At 41.0% G+C, this 26,484-nt stretch overlaps 4 protein-coding genes across 4 annotated transcripts; all 4 read right to left on the bottom strand.

Annotated features, from left to right (window-relative positions):
• Positions 1-1,253: 1,253 nt before the first annotated feature.
• On the bottom strand, positions 1,254-1,955 carry LOC116258826 (UDP-glycosyltransferase CGT-like). Its single transcript, XM_031636240.1, has one exon. It carries the CDS (start codon positions 1,953-1,955, stop codon positions 1,254-1,256), a length of 702 nt encoding a protein of 233 aa, XP_031492100.1.
• Positions 1,956-7,272: 5,317 nt separating this feature from the next.
• On the bottom strand, positions 7,273-9,686 carry LOC116258506 (UDP-glycosyltransferase 708G1-like). Its single transcript, XM_031635675.2, has 2 exons — positions 7,839-9,686; positions 7,273-7,679 (listed from the first exon to the last, which is right to left on the bottom strand). The coding sequence occupies exon 1, from the start codon at positions 9,234-9,236 to the stop codon at positions 7,860-7,862; it is 1,377 nt and encodes a 458-aa protein (XP_031491535.1). The 5' UTR covers positions 9,237-9,686; the 3' UTR covers positions 7,273-7,679; positions 7,839-7,859.
• A 3,255-nt stretch (positions 9,687-12,941) lies between these two features.
• Positions 12,942-15,827, bottom strand: LOC116258502 (pentatricopeptide repeat-containing protein At3g20730-like). Its single transcript, XM_031635668.2, has one exon. It carries the CDS (start codon positions 15,547-15,549, stop codon positions 13,108-13,110), a length of 2,442 nt encoding a protein of 813 aa, XP_031491528.1. The 5' UTR covers positions 15,550-15,827; the 3' UTR covers positions 12,942-13,107.
• Positions 15,828-16,851: 1,024 nt separating this feature from the next.
• Positions 16,852-26,011, bottom strand: LOC116258644 (uncharacterized). Its single transcript, XM_031635913.2, has 5 exons — positions 25,408-26,011; positions 23,083-23,276; positions 22,134-22,416; positions 21,160-21,973; positions 16,852-19,647 (listed from the first exon to the last, which is right to left on the bottom strand). Exons 3-5 carry the CDS (start codon positions 22,362-22,364, stop codon positions 17,204-17,206), a joined length of 3,489 nt encoding a protein of 1,162 aa, XP_031491773.1. The 5' UTR covers positions 22,365-22,416; positions 23,083-23,276; positions 25,408-26,011; the 3' UTR covers positions 16,852-17,203.
• Positions 26,012-26,484: the final 473 nt, after the last annotated feature.

Below are 26,484 nucleotides of genomic sequence, written 5' to 3'. Positions count from 1 at the left end.
TGAAACTTATTGTCAGCGAAGTTTGGCATTGAAAATGAATCGCACTTGAGTCCCATTTTCTTTAAAAGAAAACAAACAAACAAAATTTCAGCCAAGAAAAGTCAGGTCTCATACTCCAAATTTCAGGTACGAGGCTGAAGAGCGAATTGTCAATGGAAACAATTTTCGCTGAATTTGTCGCTGGTGTGATAATCGAGTCCCTGTTCTTGTTAATGTTGAGCTCCTGTACAATGTTGAGGTCGAACATATTCTGTTGAGTTCAAGTCGAGCTGGAGCTCAAAGTTTCAGTAGAGATTCATAGAACAGGCTTCAGCTCTACTATACTATATAGCGTCGACCTTGAGTTCAACTCGCTTAACTGGTTTAACTCATTTTTATTTACTTAATTTGTATCGTTTAACTTGTTAACTCATTTAACTTGTTTCTTTTAACTAATTCAATTGTGAACAACCATTTCACATAAAATAATTTTTTTTTTTTTTTTTAAAAGAATGTATACATTTTCCATCCAAATATCTCCTAAATAATGACACATTTATGTAGGCGAACGGAACCGAGTTTAAATTAGCCGAGTTCTTGTAACTCAAATTTGACTCATTTGTAAACAAGTTGAGCTTGAGTCTAGTTTTTACAGCGAATTGGAATTGATCCCGAGGTCATTGTGCAACCCTACTTAAAAGTATATCCAACTCAATAAACCCATAGGGATCCGGCCAGTCTGGATCGCTTTTAGTCACAGGGCTCCCTGTATTCAAATCTGATAAGTTGGTTCTACCTTGCCTGTAGTTATAAATGTCGTTGCAGAATTCCACTGTACTTGCAATTACTCGTTGGCAACTTGCGAGGTCTCAATCGTTATCAATTTTGTCACAAAATGTTATAATGTGCAGTTCTTTCAAGAAAAGATTCTTCTTATTTTTTTAACTTCTTTCTATATAGTTTCATTTATTAAAAGAATATTGTTCTTGCCTGTTCACAACTTATCGCTTCTTTACACCACTGATTTCAGCTATATATGCCTTTGTTTGCTGCACACCAAGGAAGTTTTCTACAAAAAGACCTACAATAACAAGACCAACAACAAGAGATTGAATTCTCACATAAAAAGATGTCGGCAAACTTTTTACTGAAGTCACTGACGGCGATGTCGGAGATGAAAGCCGAGAAGGGGCCGGAGTCGGTGAGGAGGGAGCAGAAGAATGGCAGATGGATTCACTTTGGAGGGTGAAAGGGTTGGATACTTTTTACTGAAGTCACTGACGGCGATGTCGGAGATGAATGACAATTGCCTGTAGAGACTCTGCCTCCAACTTGCAGCACGTGTTAATGAGAACTCCAGCCGCTCTGCTTAGACCTCGGTTATTCTTGCGCGACACGGTGGTGAAGAGGTGCTCGGGGTTCCTTAAGACCGGCGGGACACAGTAAGACGGGAAGGCACCGACGCCCGGAATCCGAATTTCGTCGATCGGGTCGCCATTAGGTTCGGAGCTTGAGAACCAAGTACGGAAAGCAAGCATGGTTGCAGAGGACGAATAGAGGATGTAATTCGGTATGGAGAGTGATTCTGCGACGTCGCACATGGATGAAGCAAGGAAGATGTCGGAGATGAAGGCAGCGATGGAGGCCTTGGTAGCAAGTTGGCTTAGCAGAGGGAGAAGTACGTCCTTCGAGCGGCTCAAGGCATCAAGCTGTAGGTAGTATGGATCAGCGGTCTTGTGGTGGGAAAAGTCGGGATTCAGGGGAAGAGGGTCGTACCACAGAGGTTGTATGCTTGGAGAAGATGAAAGGAATTGGAAAATATGGTGTGATTCTGCAGATGAGACTGTGGATTTGGTGGCAACAAAGACGACGTTGAGGCCGTGTTTGACGATGGTCTCAGCGAAGCGGATGAACAGCAAGATATGAGACATGCCGGCACTAGGAACCAGCACAATCCATGGCTTCTCAGAGTTCATGGTGCAGGACTGAATGATGGCTGCTAAAGATCAGAAATTTAGAAAGCTATTGAATTGGAGGGCAACTTACTTGCTTGGAAGAAGGGGAAATTTTCAAAAGCGAACATTGAAGATCTATTAATAAGGAGGCGATTGGCAGTCAATTGGAAAGATCTGAGGCTTGTGTGAGATGTGAAGTGAAAGAAAACTACTGTTCAAGCATGAATCCGGGGTCCACGCGTCCGGTTGCCTTTTTAATCTGTAGTTTGTCTTTTATCACGTGAATGTCTTCTTTTGTTTCCTATATTAAAACCTTGCGATCATTTTCCTGCTTTTCAATCGAGGGTGAATCGCTTGGCCATTATTTATAAATTTTTTATTTCTACTGTTAAATGTCTGAAACTTTTTTATGGTTTCAAATTTTCCTCTTCATTCCATCTATGTGTCTCCCTCTCTTGCATTCATGGTGTCCCAAAAAGAAGAACAAGCAAACCAGTTGGGGGATTGGGTAGTGGGGTACTGAAACCAAGCGAAAGAGAACACCCCAATCACTGAAACTTTAGTGTCGACAAAGTTTGGCATTCAAAATGAATCGCACTTGTCATCCTATTTTCTTAAAGAAAAAACAAACGAAACAAAATTTCGGCCAGGAAAACTCATGTCGCATACTCCAAATTTCAGTTACGAGGCTGAAGAACGAATTATCAAGGGGAAAGAATTTTCGCCAAATTTGTCGCTGGTGTGAAAAACGAGTCCCTATTTTTTGTTAATGTTGAGCTTGTGTATAATGTCGAGGTCGAACATGCTCCTTTGAATTTAATAAGTTCAGCCAAAAACAGAACAGAGAATGGACAATACACAGCAGCAAAATTTACATGGTTCAACTTAGATACCGACATCCAAATGGTAGAAAGAGGAAGAGTTTTGTATTATTGGTAGAAAGAGGAAGAGTTTTGTATTATTGTATCTGTTCAGATTACAGCTGCCCTTTAAATAGGATTACAATATAATAGGCAGCTTTTCTTAGTCACCCAATGAGGCAATGGTACTAGAGAAGAGGAAGGTAGGTTGGAGTCTTTCTAAAAGTTTTATTTCCTTAGGTGACTCCCAACGTTCTCTTCAAATGGTTTTTTATCTTCTCCAATTTTGTGTGACATTTTCCCCCTCAAGTTGGTGCACAGATATCAATCTGTCTGAACTTGTTGGCAAATGTTTTTGTTTACTGAGAGCTTTTGTGAAAATATCAGCCAATTGGTGTTCGCATCTCACATGTTGTGCTTCAATAGTTCCACTTTGGATTTTTTTCTCCAACAAAGTGACAATCCACTTTTATGTGTTTTGTCCTTTCACTGATATGCATTGCCACCATGTTATCACACATTAACTTCATCAGTTCTTTGGGCTCAATGTCACATGTGCAGGCTGCCATGGCTCTATACTTTGCTTTTGTGCTTAATGGAGCTACTACATATTGTTGTTTGCTATTCTATGATTATAGATTTCTACCTACAAAAGTATTGTATCCTGAAGTTGATCTTCTATCGTTTGGATTTTTTGCTCAATCAGCATCTGCATATCCAATGGCATTGAGATAATCATTTCTTCTTATTAAAATCCTCCCTCACAAGAGTTCCTTTCAGATATTTTAGAATTCTATGTGCAACTTCTACATGAGTTGGCATTGGCTTGTGCATGAACTTACTAACAAGGTTGACAGTGTATGTAATGTTTGGTCTGGTCATAATAAGATAGATGAGTTTTCCAAAAGTTTCTGAAAGTTTTGCACATTTTCAATTGCTTTTCCTTCCTCCTTTTTTGACTTGCAATTGATTTCCATTGGAGTCACTGCACACTTAGTTCCCATGTAGCCTCTTTCTTTGAGAAGATCTAGAGTGTATTTTCTTCGATAAATAAACACTCCTTTATCAGATTGCGCTACTTCAATGCCAAGAAAGTATGTCAATCTTATATGTCTTTTATCTTCAATTCTTTATCGAGATACTATTTTATTGTGTCATGTTTTGTATGTCATCTCCCATTATTATAATATCATCCACGTAAACCAGTAATATAATAATCTTTGAAGCACGATTGTAGGCAAACATGGTAATGTCCGACGTGCTTTTGAAAAAACCGATTTTCACAAGAGCCTCACTAAGTTGGGAGAACCATGCCTAGGGAGACTGTTTTAAAGCATACAGGGTCTTCATCAGTTTACGCACATATCCCTTTTCATTTTTTATGCTTTCTAGAGTTTCCATGAAAACTTCTTCATTTAAGCCACCATACAAGAACACATTTTTTACGTCCAATTGCAGGAGTTCCCGCCCTTTTTTTTATGCTACTGAGAGTAATATTCTGAGAGAGCTCATTTTGGCAACTGGGGCGAATCTCTCATTATAACAATTCCTTTAGTTTGTGTAAATCCCTTTACAAGCAATCTTGCTTCTCCGATATTTTATTCGATACACCCACTTACACCCAACATCATTTTTTTCCTTCTGGTAGAGGCACCATTTTCCAAGTGTGGTTTCTTTGTAGTGTTTTTAGTTCTTCTTTCATGTCTCACCATCCTAGATTTATGTTTGCCTGCAAGAAATTTGTAGGCTCTTTATGGTGGTAAGTATTCAATACATAATCTTGATATGATTTTGACAAGTTTTTAAATATTAGATAATCATCAATAGAATGAATTTTGTCAAAAGATAAGTATGTATAGAAATCATTTAGCCTAGTTGGTCGCTTGGTGAATCTAGACAATCTTCATAGTTTGGTCAAGATTTCTTGAATTGACCTTTGAGACATTTCATCGTCTTGAGGACAAGCAGCACATTAACTTCATTGGACTGAGGATGCTGATCACCGTTGCTTTGATTTTGGTTCCCAAGAAATTGATCGGCATTGGGACGCTTACTTACATTATCATGAATGTTTACCAATGGTTGTGGAAGACTAATATCAACAAGTTTTTGTTGTTTCGTATCCCCCTGAATGTTATCCTTATAAAATGGTTATTGTTTAGAAAACTTTATGTCACGAGTGACAAAGAATCTTTTCAAATGAGGTTCATAACATTTGAACCCTTTCTTTTTACTTGAATATCCAAGAAAAATACATTCCATTGCTCTTTTTTTATAATGTATTCCAAAATTTTTTTGGAACATGAACCAAACATTTGCATCCAAAAACTTTAAAATGATTAATAGAAACTGATTTATTAATAAGTAACTGATTGAAATTTGATCTTAATGCTCAAATTAGGTATTCTATTTGCTATATAAGATATGGTTCCTATTGCTTGAGACCAAATATAGATGGGAACATTCATGTTCATCATTAGGGACCTCACAATATTAAGCAACTGTCAGTTCTTGTGTTCAGCGATGCCATTCTGTTGGGGAGTACCGGCACAAGTGAATTGGGGACATAAGTCTTTCTTTCTCATGAAATTATCAAGAACTTCATTGACATACTCTCCTCCATTATTCGACCTCATTTTTTTATTTAGGTCAGATACTGTGTGTATACATGCTCATAGTATTCTTCAAAAATTTTGGCAACATCACTCTTATTTTTAAGAAAATAAACTCAAGTTATGTGAGTTTTGTCATCAATAAAAGAAACATTGTATTTATATCCAGAATGAGAATTAGGGCTGGCCTCCAGACATCAAAATGAATTAAATTAAAAATTTCGACAAACCTTTCTCCAGAGTTTTGAAAAAGTAATATAGTGGATTTTGAAAATTCTCATGCATCACAAGGGTGCCCATCAGGATTGACGTTTGGAAGAAGAATTTTCAACGACCAACCTGAAATATTACCAAGCCGAGAGTGCCACAATTTGTTCTTAGATGCCTTTTCTGCTAAAGCAAGAAAAATGGCCTTAATGTTGTCTAAAACATATAGACCATTGTGCTTGTACCATCTACCAATCTCCTTCCTCAACTCCTTGTCCTAAAAAATCACATTCTTTGAAGGAAAAATAGCTAAGCAGTTATAAGCTTTAGACTTAGTTATCTTATTTACATATATAAGATTGGTAGAAAGTTTAGGAATATAGAGCACGCAAGATCTTTTATTTGGTTTGAAGAAACAAGATTCCCCAATGCCTTCTACAGTGAAGGGTGTGCCATCGGCCATGAACACATGCCGATTTTTTTCAAGATTTAGATCAACTATTTTAGAATGATCACCAGTCATATAATTAGTGGCCCAAGCGTCAATACTCCATCCTAAATTTTTTGAATGAGTAATGAGAGTATGGTGTATATCTTAAAACGAATTTCCAATAGGCTGAGTGGAAACCAGATTTGTCTTAGAAAAATGATGAAAAAAAATTTTCAGCTCTTCACAGTGATGAAGTTGGTTGTGTTGGGACTGTTTGATGATAATGGTTTCACCTTTGATGATGGCTTCCCATTTATTCCCAACATTTTTCTCTAATGTGTCAGTTTTTTTGCATTATGAACATTTAAAATGATTTCTTCCTTTTTGCATGATGATCATATTTCCACTTCCTTTGATATCAGTCTGAAATTGTTAGGCAGTGGCTCGGAACGAGTTTGGTATGCTATCTTTTCACTTGTATCTCCAGCAAGCTCATTTTTCTTTTTCGGATTCATAACTTTCTGAATGGTTTGACAAACATGATTAAAGTTTGGCAATGAGTATTTGACTCCTAACACTTTCAAAATCAACACCAAGTCCACCAAGGAAATGGAAGATTTTATCCTCTTCCAAACGTTGTCTATACACGTTTGGATCAGTTGTAGCAGGGCAATATTGCATTAGTTCCTCCCATAAACTACGATATTGGCTGAGACAAAATTGTATGTGTTTGTCTGTCATTGAGATATGAGCAAGTTTTAGCTGAATTTGAGAAACTCTAGTCAAACTATTTTGCTCCTCATATACTTCTTTTAATGTATCTCATATATCCTTAGTTGTTTCATGATAAACAAGCATATTTGAAACACTCGGCTCCATTGAATTAATTAACCAAGACATAACTAAATCATTTTTAAACTTCTGTTCATCAAATTTTGGATCAGACATAGATATGTCTAGAGGGGAGATCTTACCATTTATGAGGCCAATTTTTTATCACCCACTAAGAAAGAGTCTTGCTGCTTTGGCCCATCCTAGATAATTGGATCCATTTGGAAGAGTTGTTGTGATCTTCAAGGTATTATTCTGCTCAGTCATAGACTTCTTTACATCATCACTTGAATTGCTGTCTTGATTTACATTGATATGAGATTCGGCCATGGTGGAGAACATTGAATGCCAAGATCACGAATAATGCTCTGATACCATAATAAGTTGAGCTAAAAACAGAGAACGCACAAGACATAGCAACAAGATTTACGTGGTTCGGCTTAGATGCCGACATCCACGGTAGAAAGAAGAAGAGTTTTGTATTATTTCTTGTCTTTGTTAAGAGTGTAGCTGCTCTTTAAATAGGATTACAATATAATATGCAGCTTTTCTTAGTCACTTATTCTAACGGTACGAGAGACGAGGAAGGTAGGTTAGAGTCTTTATAATTTTTTTATTTCCGTAGATGAGTCCCAACCTTCTCCTCAAACGGTTCTTGATCTCTTCTAATTTTGCGTGACAGAATTCAAGTCGAGTCGAGCTCAATGTTTCAGTTGAACCGAGCCAGCTCGAGCTTGACTGGGCTTGTGCTGAGGCCTATCCCTTTACACCACTGATTTCAGCTATGTAGGCATGTCATTGTTTTCTGCACAAGAAGGAAGATTTCTGCGACTTGTAGAATAGCATTTGGAAAGCAAAGACCCACAAGAAGAGGTTATATTCTGACATAAAAAGATGTTGGTATGCTTTAATAAAGTTACGAGGATGATGCACAAGAAGCAGCAAAAAGCGCAAAATCACTCACGCATGCGACATCTCCACGCTGTTAGGTCCATCTCTTCATGACTTCCATTAATGCAATCTCCGACGACCCTCCTGAACCAACTGCTCTCCTCGCCTTTTGTTTGATTTCTCCGGCCTTGTCTCTGAGCCTCACATCCTCCATCCACTCCTTCAAACGCTTACCAATCTCCTCTCCCTTCACCACCAGCCCTTCTCCCCCTCTCCAGCTCCTCTCCCAAACCCCACCTCCGCTCTTCTCCACCACCGTGGCATTCATCATCTGGTCTGCTGTCAGGGGCCAAGCGAATATGGGCACGCCATGCCACACTGCCTCTGTGACAGAGTTCCAACCGCAGTGGTTCACGAAGCCACCCACTGCAGGGTGAGCTAAGACCGCCTCCTGTCGAACCCACCTGTTCACAACCATCCCCCTTCCCTTCACCCTCTCGAGAAAGCCGCCGGGCAGAAGCTCCTCTAGCACTGCGCCTCCATCTTCGTCTATATCGACGTCCTTCGTCTTCACCACCCACAAGAACCTGCAGCCTGACCTCTCTAGACCAGCGGCCAACTCCAAGATCTGGTTCGAGCTCAAGGCATTGCGGCTGCCAAAGCTGACATACGCCACAGACCTCTCCTGCTGCTGGTCTAACCATTCTAGTACTTGGTCATGGCCGCCCTCTTCAGGCATGGCTTCACCGTCGAATACTAATGGCCCTATGGAGAAGACACTCGGGAAGCCTGCAACCACGGCTCCATCATTCAGAGCCTTGATAGAAGCGTCCTCCATTTCATACAGCGTGTTGATGAGGATCCCAGCTGCCTTCGAGAGGGCCCTGCCATTGTCCATGAAATGGGTGACGAAGAGGTTGTTGGGGTCCCTCAGGGCAGGGTCTAGACAGTAGCCGGGGAAGGGGCCGACGCCGGTTATCGTGAAATCGGCCGCTGCTGAGCTGGTGGCGATCTCCGCAGTGGCCGGAAAGCAGGCTACCAATGCAAGCATGGTGGCGGAGGAGGTGAAGAGGATGTAGTTGGGGATGGAAAGCGAGGCGGCAATGTCGGTGGTGCAGGATGCGACGGCGATGTCGGAGATGAAAGCCGAGAAGGGGCCGGCGTCGGCGAGGAGGGAGCGGAGGAGAGCAGGGGAATGGCGGATGGATTCAGTTTGGATGGTGAAAGGGTTGGATACCTTGTCTGTGCTGACGGGAGTGGGGTGGAAAGGCAGAGGACGGATGTGGGGGTTGGAGGAGAGGAAGGAGTTGAGTCGATCAGACTCAGCGGCGGTGACGGTGGGGAGGGTGGTGATGAAGGTGACGCAGATGCCATGGTTGGAAAGGACGGAGGCCAGGTGAATGAAAGGGGAGAGATGGCCCATGCCTGCACTGGGAAGGATGACAACATGAGCTCCTCCGTTGCCGGCCATAACTTACGAAGAGATCTTTGCAGATTAGATCTGATTGCTGTGATAGTGCCGTGAGAGATATGAATGCAGGAAAGTGGTACTATTGAAGAGGAGACAGCCAGTATCTGGTAGATGAGATGCAGATGATAATGGAAGTTTTACAGATATAGAGGATTCAACTGTTACACAAATAACAAACGAAAGCTAAAGATTGTCAATTTCAGTTCACCTACTTGGATTAAGAAATCTATAGCCAAAAGCTTGGTGGCTAGTTCTATGTTTCAAAATGAACTTTGGGTGTCCTTTTTGTTATCTCGTCAAGTAGTTGAGCATTGAATGGTAGGTTGGTTGCTAATGGAGGAGGTGAGTGAACACGTGTCCTACTACCAGCTGCCACTTTTTCAGTGGCTAGAAAAAATAAAAGATTCTAGTGAAAAATGTACTGTGCAATCTATTTGCACAAGTTAAGATCATGTAACTAATAGAATCGATTATGTTTCTTCTCAAAATTGTAACTTATCTATGTGATTAGTAGGTAAGTTGGTCAACACACTAGGATGAACAAATGAGGTCGAAATAAGGCTACTAGTGATCTCTTAATTTTTTCAATTTGTCTATTTTGATCGTCTTCAAATTAGAAACAGTTTGACTATAATTTGGCCCACCTTCAAAGGCACCCACTTTGAGAAAGACCCTTTTATGTACCCAGTACGCACAGCTCCATGACCGTCTGCTACCTCTATTCAGTTTTTTTTTTTTTAAAAAAAGAGAGAGAAAAGAAAAGAAAGCTGTGGCAAAATCTGTTGAATACACCTCCTACATATGATGCAGCTTGTACATCTTTAACTTGGGCACGCAGCCTCTGTTCATGGATGTCAATGATTATTAAGTATAATTCCAAGGTTTAGCTAAAATATGAACTCAAGAAGCCAGATTCAATGACAAAATTCACATCCGATTACTAATCACACTCAGAATATATAGTAAATATTTTTTTACTTATGGAGCTCATAGAGATGATTTTGACAGATGACGTCCAAATTAATCCGATTACATGGTAGAAAGAGAGAAATATCTTATATCCAGTGAGAGTATGCCAAGTGAAAGCAGCAATGTATCACCCGTTTTATTGCTGGGAAAGAGCCTTTCAAATTCCGACTGGAACCATAAGGAAAATTAGGACTGTTGTGGCAAACTTCAAAGGGATTTATATAGGGGACTGCAGACATTCTCACCTGATGAGCTGGGAAAAGCTCAGTTTACCAATAGATAAGGGCGGCATCAATATGAAAGATCGAATATGTATGAACAAAGCTTTCATGGTCGAATGGGGTGTTAAAGATTCCACCCCCCAGTCTAGTTGGGTTACACTAGTCAGACAGAAATCTCTCTCCAACTCAAGTTAGTGGTTAGATCAATGTCCTGCTAAAGCTTCTGCCAAATGGGGGTGGAGTGAGGCAGGACATGTAATTCAACGGGGAGTGAGTAATGGAGCCAAACTTTGAGGATAGACTTCTCACGCTTGACAAATAGAAAGTCTATGGATATCAATTGGCATCAGTGTGTGCTGTGGAACAGCGGAGGAAACGAGTATTCATCTTTCTTCAAATGCAAGTATTCTAAGAAAGTGTATCAATTTTGAAGTGAACAGTTTGGTTTCTTTATAGATCGGACAGATAATTCGAATGAAATGACTATAAAATGGAGGATGGGAAGCTTCAAGCGAGTTTGGATCTCTGAGTTTTGGCAGATGGTGTTTCCTATGACCATTGCAAATACCTGGAACTCATGAAATCGTGCTAGACCTCCACCTCGAATTTTCAATATTAATGTTTGGAAAGATATCCATATCTTTTGGCCGTTTGGGAGAGCTGCAGCTACATTGCTACAATGAATTGCAGAGTAAAGATATCAAATTATGGTTCGCCACTTCCATCGGGCCTGATCCTTGGCTACCAGCTTCCGTAGCTCTCTATTACGTGCAAGTGGAAATATCTAGAGAACAAACGATTCAGATAGCTTTCACCGAATCACCATCAGTAATAGAGAGGGCCTGTTTCTGAAGGTGTGTTTGTGGCATATCAATTGAAGAAGGAAGCTGCGAAGGTTTTTGAAGACATCCTGCTCATGGTCCCTGATTTCAAGATGCATCCATCTTACAGTCAGTTCAAGGGAATGGAGAAATGGAATTAGAAGATGTTTATACTATCCAAAGGATGCAGTAGAAAGAAACTTTGTATTCCTGGAGGAATCACATTGTGCTTTCCGACTGTAACCCTGCATATAATGTAATGGCCCTACTGCAGAAACCTTGCTCACAGGGAACGGTAGTGTACCGGGGCACTCTTCCATTGAGCTAGAGTGTGCGCTTTCGTTTTTGTCTATTTTTTGGCTTGTGAATATTTCATTCTTTGTAATAAAGGGGGCGTCCCCAGCAGGCTTTCAGCGGCGGTTCATTGTGTACTAGACTGAGAGAGAGAGAGAGAGAGCCGATAAAATGGGAATATATAACAAAATTTGAAGACAAGAGGTCCCCTAATACAAAAACAAGAACAAACCGCAAAAACAGAAACAGGAAGAAGAAATATACAATACAATCCACAGAAAAAAAGAGATAGAAGAAAGACGGAGCGGTACAGTCACCCAGCCGTAGACGGACAGCAGCGCTTCAACCGAATGGCAAACTGGACATCCCCTTGCACAAGACGAGCCACAGAATCTGGCGAAGAGAAGGTGTTCCTGAAGACTCTGTTGTTGCGCTCCTCCCAAATGCGCGACCAAGCTGAAATGAGCCACGGCCTCCAGACATGACCTCAGCAAGCAGTCAGGTGAGGGGAAGGACAGAAGAGAAAAAGAAGACGAATGGATGGTGGGTTTGGAAGACTACTAACAAGGGAAGGCCAGGCAGAAGCAATGACACTAAAGAAAAAATTGCAAGAAATAAAAAAGTGGACCCGAGACTCAGTCGCGACAAGACATAGGGGACACTGGTTAGCCAAACTGATGTCAAGGCGTTGCAGGTGGTCAAAAGTATTGATATAGCCAGTAAGAAGAATCCAGACAAAAGTAATTGCACGAGGAGATGGGCCAGGAGACCAAAGGGACTGGGGTGGGAACGACGCGACAGAATGACCAAAGGAGGCCAGGTAGCAAGAAGAAAAGGTGAACTCACGGGTAGGTGAAAGAGTCCAAGATGGGGACGTGGACAATGAGAGGTCAGCAAGACGGAATAAAAGAGGAAGGACAGAAAGCATGTCGCACCAAAAGTGAGAGGGAAAGGTGTGAGAGATAGAACAATTCCAGACGCTAGGGGAAGACACGTCGAATTTGGAACTAGACTGAGAGAGAGAGAGTAACTAATAGTATTGCAACCCAAGGCCAATTGGACGGAAAGCATACATTCAGGGGTTACATGTCATGAAAAAATGCTATTAACCATGCAATTCATTGACAATTCATTGACAAGCTGGATCATGTCGTTAACTGGCACTAAGATGGCTACTAATTTTATTGGTCCAAATGGCGATCATGTTGGATTTAGGTGCATCCCAGATTTTAGCTGGCTTGGTTCTTCAAGACCAGCATTACCAACGAACCATCAGAGAATTCTCCCGTTCACGTGCAGTAATGTGAGAGAAAGATGGATAGAAAGCACTCGAGACTTGTCTAGTTTATGGAAGATAACTAATTAAGAACTTCAAGGTGGTAAAAGGCCGCATAAACATGTGCAAAAGCTCGTATCAACAATGTTACAGGATTTTCCTTTACACTATCTTTCTGAAATGACACCAAGAATAACAATGAATGAATAAAAGAAAATATATAACCCCTCTCTGGAACGAGTGTTTGATGAGATTTTACAAGTTGACAACCAAGCAGAAGCAACCGCAACTTAACCCCAATCATATGGAAAAGTTTTTAAAGGAACCCGTTTGGCCGCTCCTACTAAGCTATATCCAGGCAACTTTTTCAAGCCTCTTGCTTTTGCAGCATCCCTGACTCTTTGTGCATCATCCCATCTTCCAGCACCGGCATACATGTTCGACATAAGTGTGTATGCGCCGGTGTTCTCTGGGTCTAAAGATAGAAGATGCGTTCCTATGGTCTCTCCCAACTCGGAGTGCTGGTGAACCATACAAGCACCAAGCAAAGGTCCTAAGGTGCTAGCATTACCTTTGAATGGAAAGCACTTCATAAGATTATATGCTTCTTCAAGTTGACCAGCTCTGCTCAATAAATCAACCATGCAAGAGTAGTGCTCTTCACGTGGAATGATCAAGTGATCATCAATCATTGAACGAAAGAGATGCAAGCCCTCTTCTATGCGACCAGCATGGCTGCAAGCAGCTAACAGGGAAGTGAAGGTTACTCCATCTGGCTTTACCTTTTCCCTCTGCATCTCATCAAACAGCTCGAGCGCTTCCATGCACCTCCCATGCATTCCGCAAGCATCAATCATTGTGTTCCATGAAGCCAACGACCTATCTATCATATTTTGAAACAAAGCTTGTGCATAATTAAATAATCCCCACTTGGAATAAGCAGCAATCAGATAGTTGATGATGGGAACATCCTTCTCTAAGCAAAAATGATATAGATATCCATGAACTGCTCTCAGTTGGTTCAGATAACCAAGTTGACTGCATGCAATTAGCAAAGTCGAAAGAGCAACAGCGTCAGGCTTCTGCCCAGTTCCGTGCATCACTGAAAACAAATTTAATGCTTCGCCAGCATGCCCTTGGTTCACATAACCCATCATCATTGATGTCCATGAGATCAAATCCTTTGGGCTCGTTCTGTTAAACAGCGCCCTTGCATCAGCAAGGTGTCCATGTTTAGCATACAAGTCTATGATCTGGTTGGTTACTGCCGTGTCCAAATCATAACCACATTTTATGGTCATTCCATGGATCTGACTGCCTTCTTGAAGGTTCGGCAAAACCAGGCACCCTGACAACAAATTTAGTACTGTCACCACATTGGGTTTAACACCAATGCTCCCCATTGTAGTAAACAAACTGAAAGCCTCATTGACCAACATGAATCGAAGATACGCCGCTAGCATAACATTGAACAAAACCGCATCCCTTGTTTCCATTTCATCGAACATTTTTCTGGCAATGCTTATACTTTTCGAGAAAGCATACATTTCAATCAAAGCCGTGTTTCCCACTAAATCGAGAAGGACACCCCTTCTGATAATGTATCCATGAATGCTTAGGCCTTCACGAATGCACTTCAAGTGAGTACATCCTAGAACAAGATTCGATAGGGTGATTGCATCTGGTGATACATTTCCTTCATTTTTCATGAGATGGAAAACCTCAAAGGCATCTGATGGTCGACCACACTGAATGTAGCTCGTGATCATCACATTCCAAGTGACTACAGATTTTGTCTTTGCATTGGAGAACAGATATCTCGAGATACCTTCTGCACCACAACTCATATACATTTCAATAAGACACGTCTCAAATACTTCATCGTCGGTATCCCTTCCCATTCGAATAGCATAACAATGAATCGACTTACCAATGCTAAGAGACTCTAATCTCGAAGCGGCCTTGAGCAAGCTCATGAGTGTTACACGGTTTGGCAAAATCCCTTCAGTTTGCATGTCAAAGGCTATTCTACAAGCCATCCAGGCGCCAAGTTCCGCACTATTCTGCAGAAAGCCAGAGATCATAGCCGTGCAGATAACAACATCTCTATGTGAAATTGCGTCGAACACTTTCTGAGCATCATATAAAAATCTGCAATTCATATAGCAATTGATAAGAGAAGCACCAACAAACCGATCCTTGTCGAATCCAAGTTTTAAGCTATCACCATGAATCCCTCTGGCAACCCTCAGGCATCCCAGCTCCGCGCAGCTCTTGAAAGCGAAAGTACAGGCAAAACTGCCAATACCGACTTCTTCCTTCATACCAGAATACAACCCCAAAACCTCCTGAAAGAACCCTTTTCTGAAGTACCCCAGAATGGCAGTGTCCCATGGATGAGAATCTCTATGGGAAATAAGATCGAAGACCCTTCTTGCTTCATCCAGGTATCCATAATTAGCATAGCAGCCCAAAATCTTGGTACCCAACACGTTATCATTTGAAAGCCCATGAACACAGGCATGAGCATGAGTCTGTCTAAGAGATTCAATATCTTGAGATTGTCGACATATTTCTAAGAGCGGTAGAGGTCTTCCAGTAAGATCGTCTTTCACTACATGACCGTGATTCCCAAAACGCCTCGAGACGAGGTTCAACACTCCAAAAGAGGCTATCCTAGAGCGGTTTTTAAGGGAGAGAAGATACCCCAATTGGTAGAGACAGAGTGGCATGCTTATGGGATCTTACTGCTGACAAAGGGACTCGGAAGAAGAACGACATTGACTCCATGCTGGAACGAGGAATTGGACAACTTGCACCAGATGTAAACCACTCGATGAATCAAAGCAGTCAGCATGCTCCCTCTCTCTGGTTGTATGTGGAACACTTACAACTGACAGGCAGACTAGATTTCTCGCTTGTTTTCATGCCTACCATTGGCATGTAATGATAAAGGAAAAGTCTATCTCAACTGTTTCCTAACTACTAGCCATTGTGAAACTTTCGAGCTGCGGTCGATTCTTTTATCGCAACCCACCTTCAAAATATAAATGACCCACAGGATTCAAGAGGCTAATTTTTCACCCAAGACCCAAGAAATATTTTGAAATGCTCAACTAGGTTCACGGGGTTATACTACCCACGACACAGGCGCAAGTTGTCCATGTGGAACTTGTCTCACAAAAAAAAAGTCATTGCCTGTTTTGATTTAATAATCATGGGCTTAATCGACAATAACTCCTCGCAACTGACTATGGAGCTAATCAGGACCTTGTACTTGTAGTTGATTTATTTTGAAGCATCTTTGAGCATCTTTTGACAGAACTCCAAAGGTGACGCTGAATTCCAGGAAACAGAAAACAGTAGGGTGCAAGCGGCACCAACAGGTATGAAGCTGCAATTCAAACGCTGGCACTGGAAGACCAAAGGATTGGTATGGTGCAGCAAGCTATGGCTGTCGAACTAACAGTGTGGTGCAGTTCTCATGAGGCATCTCCTTTCATATAAGCTAAGATGGACATACTTACGGATTGTTGATCAATCCAATTTGGCTCTGATATTTGAACAAATGGTTTAAAAAATCAAATGTAAAAAAGATATATATATAACATCCAAGTAACAATCGGATCAATTTCAGATATTAGAAATGATATCTGATTGGATTTAGATTTGAATCAGATTTAGTTTGAAATAAACATCCTGTACCCGATGTCCTTACATTTTAAAAGCTCAGATTCAATTTAAAATTCAGATTAGAATGTGACTTTAAAAATTGGATTTGGATTGGATTTAAATTGTGAAAATAAAATTTGTATTGGGATACAAATAATGTGAACATCTGAAAAGTATATATGTTTAAGATCTAGTACATTTAATTCCAACATGATCTATTGACATGTACTTGATACCAAAAAAAGGGGAAAAGGAAAAGCATCTCTTTGCATATAATCAAAACCGAGCATGCTTCTTAGGATCAGAGAGGACTAATGAGAGTTAATGAGTGGATTTATTCGTTGACCATGGAAAGGGCAAAAGAAAAGGAAAAAAAACTGCATTAGAAGTACCTGACAGGCACCAAAATTGTCAACAAACCCGTTTGAATTTCATAGGTGTCTCGGGTGAATTTCCTGAGCCACACCCAACACAAGAAGCTGCACCAACCCATAAAGTCAAAACTAAAACAGAAGTGCCGCACTTCCACACCAAATAATGCACATTATTATGAATAATACAAATGGTTACTCGACAGATGATCAATGGGCCCAACCAAAACTGGGCCCAGATGGAATTCTTTACACAGGGCAACTACGGGGGCCACCACCATCCTAGAGCGGAGTTTTTTAATAGCACTTCCCTTACACAGATTCCCTTTGTTGTCATCCGAATTCATGACTTTTTTGTCGTGCATGAAGTCGGAATACTGCTCGGACATCTCTGCATCCTACGCCTCCTTGTCGTCTTCCCCCAAGAGAAACCCTTCAAGCTCACAGTTTCATCAATTATTTCAGGGTCAGAAGTTGGCTGAAGGACTGCAAGAACAGCCTCGTTGACCTCCACGGCCATGCTGATGCATCTCGACCGCCTCCCCCTTGTTGGGGAGCTCCACTCATTCCTATAGCCATTTCTTCGTGCTACCACTGGCTGCCAGAAGCAGCCAGATGCCCTCATCATGCTACAGATCATTTGCATGTCTTCACTGACCTCATGCCTGGAGAGAGACATGAGACCAGGCAATATATCCCTCTGGAAGTCTCTCTGCCGTCTACCTCTCCTTGGTGCTCGCCTAGTAGGTTGATTCTTGGCTGGAGATGCATCTGTTTCAGGTCCCCCAGGCTCCTGGTGAGGCTGTGACTGGTAACAGTAGTCCTTGTCCATTTTGTCCTCCCTCAACATCAGAGTCATTGATTCAAACAAATCCTCTTCAGAAGAGTGTGAATCATCACCATTTGATCCAGAAGCTTTGGTATTAGACTCTAGAAGGCCAGAATCTGGACAAACTAAATCGGCAAACCATTTCAGGGAATCGGTTAATGCTGCCTCTGGTTCATTCCAAGCAAAATCCTCTGATTTCTCCTGAGAAAAAGATGAAATCATAATGAGCGCTTCAGCTGCCACGGTAACAAGTGAATTTGATGATTCAATTGAGCAACCACTGGAACTCCAACGAAGTTCATCACCTAGAGAACAGTCAAATCTTTTAGACTTTTCAGTGCACGAAATCTTCTCTACCAATATGGCAGGCAATTCAGGTCCCTGTGACAAAGCAGCATCACCAGGCCAGTTCAAATCTAACTGATGAATTTTCCCTACATTCCTATTTGAATGTTGTGCAAGATTGATGCCAGGATCTTGTGGTGTCTCTTCAGCGATAGATTTAATCTCCTGTTCAATATGACCCAGTTTCTCTTCCTTGGAGACAATCCCCTTAGTTGTGGATTCATGCTCCATCCCAAACAAATTGACTTGTTCATTCACACCTTCCTCCAAATGGATGGATTTGCCTTCACAAAGGCCCAAAGAAGTGCTGAGAGAGCCTTCATATGTATGATGCCCATGTGCTTGTTCTCTTGACACCTGCTTTTGGAAATTGTGTACCTTGAGATCATTGTGTAGGCTTTCTTGAGGTTTATCAACATGCTTATGAGTTTTGAAGCCATTAGACTTTGAGCAATCTTTCATAGACTCTGGGGACAACTGAAGTGCAAATGGTTCCTGGAAGAAATTAAGCCTACCGCTGCATGAGCTTTGGACTATCCCAGCCTCAGGGGCACAAGTCGATTCATTTTTGTGAGCATGAGAAACAACAAGCTGCTGAATAGCACCAGGACCACCGTTTGACTGTGAGACACTTCCCACATCACAGGTTGGTTTCTCACTTGGGGCTTCAGTTTCAGGTTCAACCTCTAATATTGGCTTTTCCAGGTCGATGATGAGTGTTGGCTGATCAATAAGCCGTGAAAGACCTAAACGTGGCTGTCCAATACCATTATTGGACAGCAAAGAATTGCTGGGATATGTTTTTGTCTCAGCCTCATGTGACCGCATGGGCTGCCCTTCCAATATATTACCACGTTTACCTCCTTTGTCAACCAGCAGAGAGTTCTGGTTCCAAGAGGCAGCATCATCTGTAAACCCATTTTGCAGAACCAGACTTAAGGAGACACTTCTGTTTGATTTGACATCAAGAGAATCCATGCCTTTCAAAAGCTTCCTAGGACCACTGTCTGCTGACTGTCCATGACTCGAGCACTCTCCATTGTTCAGGTCTAGCTTACCAAGGCCTGTAGAAGTGAAGGATGGATATGACCTATCAGCTGCTCGTGCAGACAATTTAAAACTATCATGACGTGGTGGTACTTCAAGGTCAATTCTTTGACAAGATCTTAAGCTGCCACTGGGATGCCACTTCTGTTCAGAAAATTCAGCACTTTGAAAAGGTGTTAAGGGGATTCTGCCAGGAAAATTCTGCCCCATGGACCTGTCTAGATATGCAGGTGACTGGAACCCGAAAGGTAACTGATTGCTAGTGGAAGCCGAGTTCTTCTGAGTGAAAATTTCGGCAGGAGCAGTATCAGACAAATCAGGCCGAGAAAGAACAGAAAAAGTTACTGGAAACGAAGTTGACAGACTCGTGGCTCTTGCAGCTCTGGTATCAATTAGATTTACTTTAGGAAATTCTGCATGTGCATTACGCTGGTCCTTGAACCATGATTCCTGTTGCTGTTCACTCAAACAAAATCTAGGGATTTCATGTGATTTCCCAAAATTAAACTGCTCTTTGCCATTTCTATATCGCTGAGCAAATGGAGTGTCCACACTTCCATAATGACCTGCAAATGAAGTGAAAGCAAGATTTAATATGATGTCTGCGTCCAGAGACGAGTTCGGAAAAGCAATCACAGCAAAATAGATTTTGGCCAACACAATCAGCGAATCTTTCAGACCATAGCATAACCATAGCCACAATTCCAGTCTTTCCTCCCTTTTATTAGAGGAAGGTGTAACAGAACAAAGAGAAACCAAATATTTGACGACATTGTAAGATTAACAATACATACTCCTAAAGACTCAATTTCTAATTGTTTAAGTCCTCAATTCTGCCTTCTTTTTGAAATCAGGCTTTCCCAGCTAAAGACAACTTATGGTTTAGATCTACTTGGCAAAAGCTATTGTCAGTAACATTGTAATAGTGATTAGCATTTTACATAGGCCAGTGAATAACATAAATAACGCAAAAGAGGCGTGTAACCATTCAGGCAGCCAACCAATTTAGACGCCCAAGGAACCAGCTGTATGTACCTGGAAACTTTACTGATTAATTAGCAACATTATACATAACCATTGATCAATCAAGCCAAACATTTTGCAACAGAGATCTATCAATAGCATTGAGTCAAACACATTATTTTGGGTGAACCCAGTTAGAATGCAGATATAAAAAAAACTAGCAAATGCGGATATAAAAACTAGCAGACGCAGATATAAAAACTACATGCACATTGCACAATTGACATTGTAGAAATCCAAAACTCGCAATTCATAGGCCGTAATTGTTCTGTCTAACTGTTTCTACTAACATTGGTTCTCCAATAAGAAGAAACCAATAACATAGAAAGGTACCTAGAGAAGCCCTTCAGGACATTGTATGCTTTGGCACTGAAATCTCATAGTATCATTTGTTACATAAAGCAAGCAAGGAGACCATCCCAGCTAGTTAAACACTACTTACACACAAAACTAGCTGTTCATCTGGGTCAGGTCATAAACATGACTTTGAATTTTATGTTTCCCAATGTCCAATGTGATTAGATCTGCCAACGGTTGACAGAGTAACCTTGAAATTTTTAGAACTTTTAAGCTGAAAGTGTATCAGTTTGAAAAATAGCAGTTTTTGAGCAATTTTCACCTTTCACAAACTAAGTAGACTCTGGAACTGGAGGTACACAATATGGAAGAACAAAAGCATAGATTTCCCAATGTGCTTGGCAATAATGCAATAACAGAAGAAAGAAAGGCATTAAGATGATGGTTTCATAACATACTTAGAAATATTTGAAAGCTAGTATAACTTTTTCCTTAGATTGGTGACTTTTGTGGATATACATGTTCAAAATAGAATTCATAATTTCAACTCCTTCAAGAGAATAAAAGAGCCTACCATGAAATGCATGTGTTGCAGATCATGTAAAACATTCTTCTAGGAGAAATTATCACAAGTTATTGGAGATGCACGAAAAATAAGCTTCCAGAATTATATATATGTGCCATATTCACTTCTATAAGAATCTTATATAGTCGTTTAAGAGCATTTGGCAACTCAAGGGGGGGACAAAAACATTTACCAGGCCTAAGATTTGAAGATTGCCGATCACCTTTACTTCTCTCACACTCTGAATCCAAAGAAATCCAATGCCTGTGAATATTTTCAGTATTACTACCCTGAATATGATCTTTTAGCAGTCCAAAAGGACTTCCACCTGCTTGAGAGCGCAGTTCTTTTGCTCTTATCTCATCATTAAAGATATCTGGAATCCCAAAACTTGTTGCTACTTCCTTATTACGCTCTCTATGGTTAACATTTAACTCTGATATCTCACTAACATGGATGCTGTGTAGTAAATGTGTTTCTGACCTGTGATGATCACCACTTGTACTTGCATTCAAGCCCGGACCAAGAGTCAGCTTTACCTCACTCTCAGGAACCATATTAAGGTTCCTCTCAAGAGGATACTTAATTCCACAAAAGGATCCAGATGATGCTTCAAAAACTTTGACCTCCTCAATTGATGCTTCCCTGTCCTCAATATCAATGTACTCATCAGCTGGAAGCCGAAGGTCAATAGTTTTTCGGGGAAGCTTGTTCATTTTAGAGCTCTGCAACTCAGAATACTTTTGCAGGCTGCTGTTCTCTCTCAAAAGAGTAAGTGAAGACTGCATGTTGTCAGTTTCAGAAGCAGACTGCCTACTGCAACTTGAGCTACCCACAGATGGCATGGCCATCTGACAGATCTTCTCTGAATTGTCAGATCTCATTTGTAATATACACTGGCCGTCATGCATAGCTTCCAGTGGCAAGGAGTACTCGATCATTTCTTTCCTTTTCAGATCGTCCATCAAGTTCTTTTGCACTTGGTATAAGCGGTGCAGTTCACAGACCTAATAAAAAGAATATTTTTGGTACTCAGAAGGCGAGGCAAACTTGAAACCATATAATAATAGGCAAAGTGGATAAGAAAGAGAGTGTAGCCGGCAAAATAACTTATTATACAAAAGGGCTCGAGGGATGAATAACTAGGTCGTAATTAGTCAAAGTTACCTGCTTCCGGAATATGGCTTCATGCTTAAGCATTGTCTGCTTTAGCACCTCCTTGTCATATTCAGAATAACCATCCCTACTCTGCTGCATGAATCCATTACAGAATGGCCCACTTTTCATCATCCTGTCATCATAAAATTGCGAACAAATAGTACTCCTCGTGTCATCATTTAGATCCCTCATGTGATAATATCCAGGCAAGTAAGTGTTACATTGTACTTTTGCTCCCATTTTCTACAGAGAGCGTGATAGATACAAAAATATTACTGCAGTTTGAAGGAACCTGCAGAAACCCCAATCATAAAAGTCAGCAGCAACATACATGTTCATTAAATGATTATAACTTTATAAGCAAGACAAATATGAGATGAGAAAAAAGGAAACTGAATTACTGACTAGCTCTAATAAGAGGAAACAAAAGCAAATTGCATGTGCTGAATTAAGCAAAATATGTACGTAACTTGTAAGTTGATGGAGGACATGTTGATTGCATCAAATATAATCATAATAAGTTCTGCTGTAATGATATGAGTTGACACGTAGACAAACATAAACTCATCCATTCCCATATATGGTACTTCCCTGTTCCCATTCAAGCTCTTGCATTCCCATGCATGGTATGTGAGTATGTCTATATTCCATACAAATTTGTGAATTGAAGTACATGATCCTTTGTATTCTGGTGTGCGATAGTTAGCATTATTTCCAAGTAAATACATGAGATTTGATCATAGGTTTCTATTTTTTTTTACTCCAATTGCATTTAATGTTGCAGTTAGCCTGTTATTGCATTTAGTTAGAAACACAAGGGTTTTGAACCAGAGTTGATGAAAGTAGTGGTTTTTAATCTATCGACATGTCAAAGTCAAACGAATTGTTCCCTTTCTCTTTTTCCATTTTTAATAAATTTAAATTTTTGTTTTAACTCAAGGGAGTTTGTAGAACTTACCGAATCTCATAAAAATAAGTAGACTTATACCGGAATGCTGAACCTCAACATCATCAAACTCTGTCATCAGGTGGAAACAATCCCTTCTGCTCAGTTATCTTTCCTTCGTTTGCAAACAGCTGACCTCCCTCATTATGATTTGTTGTTGGAATCACATCACTCGCAGAGATGGCATTCTCAAAATTTCAGTTTGCCTGATAGAAGAGTCAAATTAATTCAAGTTATATTTCCCAACTTTACGATTGAATAATGCTCATGCAGTCATATGTCCAATCAAACATCACCATAAAATGTTTATGAAAATTAATAGTCAAAACCAAACATTACGTGTGTTATGAGCTCCAGATCAATTGATGATTAAGTAATTTATTTTGGAAAATATTGCACTCAAAGGTACCCCTCGGGACCTGGATTAATAACAAAAGGGACTTTGGCAGAATTTAATGCCAAGTCCCCAGTTATAGAACTTATGAATTACCAGAACGCAACAACCATGTAAATGATGTAGAGCATCATAGAACAGTTCCAAGATTATGTTTTGGAAGAATATGAGAAGTCAAGAAGCTGAACAGCATCAGTGCAGGTAAGCAACATGTCCAGCACTTCACAGGAAGTTAATATAACTAATATAATTTCATACAAAATCAGACATCACTAAAACGCATTTATTTGTGCATGAGAGAGAGAGAGAGTGAATGTATTGCTGTTTGTCAACCAATTATCAAGCATTTTCGTAGTATTCCTCCTAGAAGTATACTAATATGTTGTGAAGAGGCGATCAGGAAACAGACAGATGCAAAGAGGGAGGTTGTCATACTGCCACCACCTTGTGGTATCAACCTTTAGAATGCGAACAACTGTTTCATTTTTTGGCTTAAAACTTGAAATTTCAGTCTAATGAATAAATTGTGTGGAGCTTATGTTTAGAAGCTTGAAGAAAATGCTGGACTACTATATTTTGAATACATGAATCATCAATATTGCAACAAAACAATGTCATTGTCAAACGCTATTGATTTATTAAAGCTGGAGAAGCTGCAGCTCATGATCCTACATCATAGCATGAATGTTATTCAAACCGTCATTTCCTATTCAACTATTTTCTCTGCTAGAGAAGTCCCATCTTATACGATTTCCATGTCTTGGGAAGAAAGGCAAAGGTAGGTAATTGTGGGCAGCAACGAGCTCAAATTAATCAAAAAGTTCACGGAGAAGAAGAATTTGTCATGACGCAGGTTGCATTCATTAAATTATCCATCACAGAGATCACTGCGCTCTTCTAAATTATACCATCAGAAATGGGGAAGTGGACATAAACTACAAACCAACAATAAGCGTTAGCAAGGTGACCGCCTTGAAGCTTGTAGTTCCAAAACAAATCTCATACCAGCAGAAACAACAAAGAAAGCGAGACAGAGTGGAAAATCTCCAAGACCATCAGTCTATGATCAGAACTAAAGATTCATGCCAGATTAACAACGGCACGGTTCATATCCAATACATCCACCATGCAGGAACCCAAATATTATACTAAGACCCAGAGCCCACTTAATATGCCCAAAAAGAAACAATGAAAACCATTTTCCGACAAGTTACAGATAGAAAATTAATTATAAAACACTGTATTAGTAAAACGTGAAGGACGACCAAGAATTCAGCGTAAACCTTATCGTCTGTGGATATTTTATCTCGAGCTCCCCGGCCTCTAACCATAGGTGAAGAACCCCCAGAGAAATAAGTAACGTATATAAAAAATAAAAATAAAAATCAAATTTGATCAAAGGAAAAAACGGCTTGCGATCAACAGAAACAAATCAATAAACTCCAGTTCACGGATAAATTTAATAAAACATTCCGAGTTCTGAAGAATGCCCAACACAGGTCGACGAGTCGATCATCGAAAAGATATTTAGAGCTTAGAAGAATTTATTCCAGGAGAAAGGAAGAACGGTAAAACAACTGGCCCCCCAGAAAACCACACAGAGATCGGTGCTTCCCTTCGCTCCGTATCTCAGGAAGAAATATTCAGGCAAAATTCGAAAAAAGAAAAAGGAAAAGGAAAGTATAGTAAAAGGGAAAATATCTTCTCCGTAATTTGTGAAAACCACGAGAACACGTCGATCATCCGAGATCGTCCTCGAACTGCAAACGAACAACACGATCTACAGTGGAAAAAACAACGAAATCAAGAAAACTCCATTCAAGCCACAGATCTCCCACTCCTGAACTTAGGGGGTGACAAAAAACCGCCGTAAACCTCTCCATTACTCCGTCAAAACCCCGTAATTTCCCCCTTCTTTAAAGAGGCATAGAGAGAGAGTCCACCTCGATCGACGTCACGGAGGTCGACGGCGGCCAAGACGTCATCGGCGGCTATCCGACGAGCAGAAGAGAAGCAAAGGAACCTGAATGCGAGAGAGAGCGGCACCCCAGGACGAACACCCGCGCCCTCCCGGCCTCGGACCCATCACCGGTCCTACTTCAATGCCGCCAGGAAACTACCAAGCAAAGCCAGCCGCCGGAGTTAACTAGAATTCCGGCCGACGCCAGTATCAGAGAAGGCAGGCGTGTCGGGTCCACATATTAACTGGTGAAAGGGCTGGGTCTCCAAAGCGTTTGATCTATCGTCGCCGCTGCTGCTGCTTCTCTTCTCGTTGGGGAGAGGAGACGGTCGTCTCCTGCAACGGGTCCACCACGCAAGCGAGCAAGAACACGCACGCCGAGCGCGCGCGCGAGAGAGAGAGAGAGAGAGAGAGAGAGAGAGAGTTCCGCTTCTGCTGCTGCTGCTGCTGCTCAGAGAAAGCGGCCTCCCCACACACAGAAAACACAACAGCTCTTCCTCTCCCCCTCCTCCTCCCCCACCATTCTCTCCTTTCCTCTCTCTCTTCCTCTTTTTTAATTCCTTCCTTGTTGCTGTTAATGATATTTCTCTCTCTCTCTCTCTTCACATCTTTCTGCGGACAGACTTGAAGAAGCGTAGAAACAGTGACATGGAATTTGTCAACATTCGGTCTCCTTCCCTCTCTCTCCCGCACGTGCCGGAGAAGATCCCCTCGGCACGTGGGAGCTCTCCCGTCTCGGATCGGACGGTTCCCTTCCTTCTTCCGTGTCACCCGCGCGACTCGGCCTCCGAAAACTTTTCCAGGGATCTCATTTTCCCTTCTGGAAAACTTTTCTCATAAAAAAAAATAAAAAACCGTGAGTGGAGACAAAAGGTCGGGGTTCTCTAAAATGGAATTTTGTCTCCTTCCGAGGAAAACTGTACGCGTCGTTCTGATCTCTTTTAAACGGCAAAACCGTATCAAAGATCTCCTTGATTCTCTCTTCCATTCTTTTTCTTCTGCCTTTGCCAGCGTGCCCCTCTTTTTTTGGTTTCTTCTTACACATTTCAAAAAAAAAACG

The sequence above is a fragment of the Nymphaea colorata genome, chromosome 8 (genome assembly GCF_008831285.2).
Source record: "Nymphaea colorata isolate Beijing-Zhang1983 chromosome 8, ASM883128v2, whole genome shotgun sequence".
Lineage (NCBI taxonomy): Eukaryota > Viridiplantae > Streptophyta > Magnoliopsida > Nymphaeales > Nymphaeaceae > Nymphaea > Nymphaea colorata.
The sequence above is the reverse complement of the archived record's forward strand: the minus strand, read 5'-3'. Positions and strand labels throughout refer to the sequence as shown.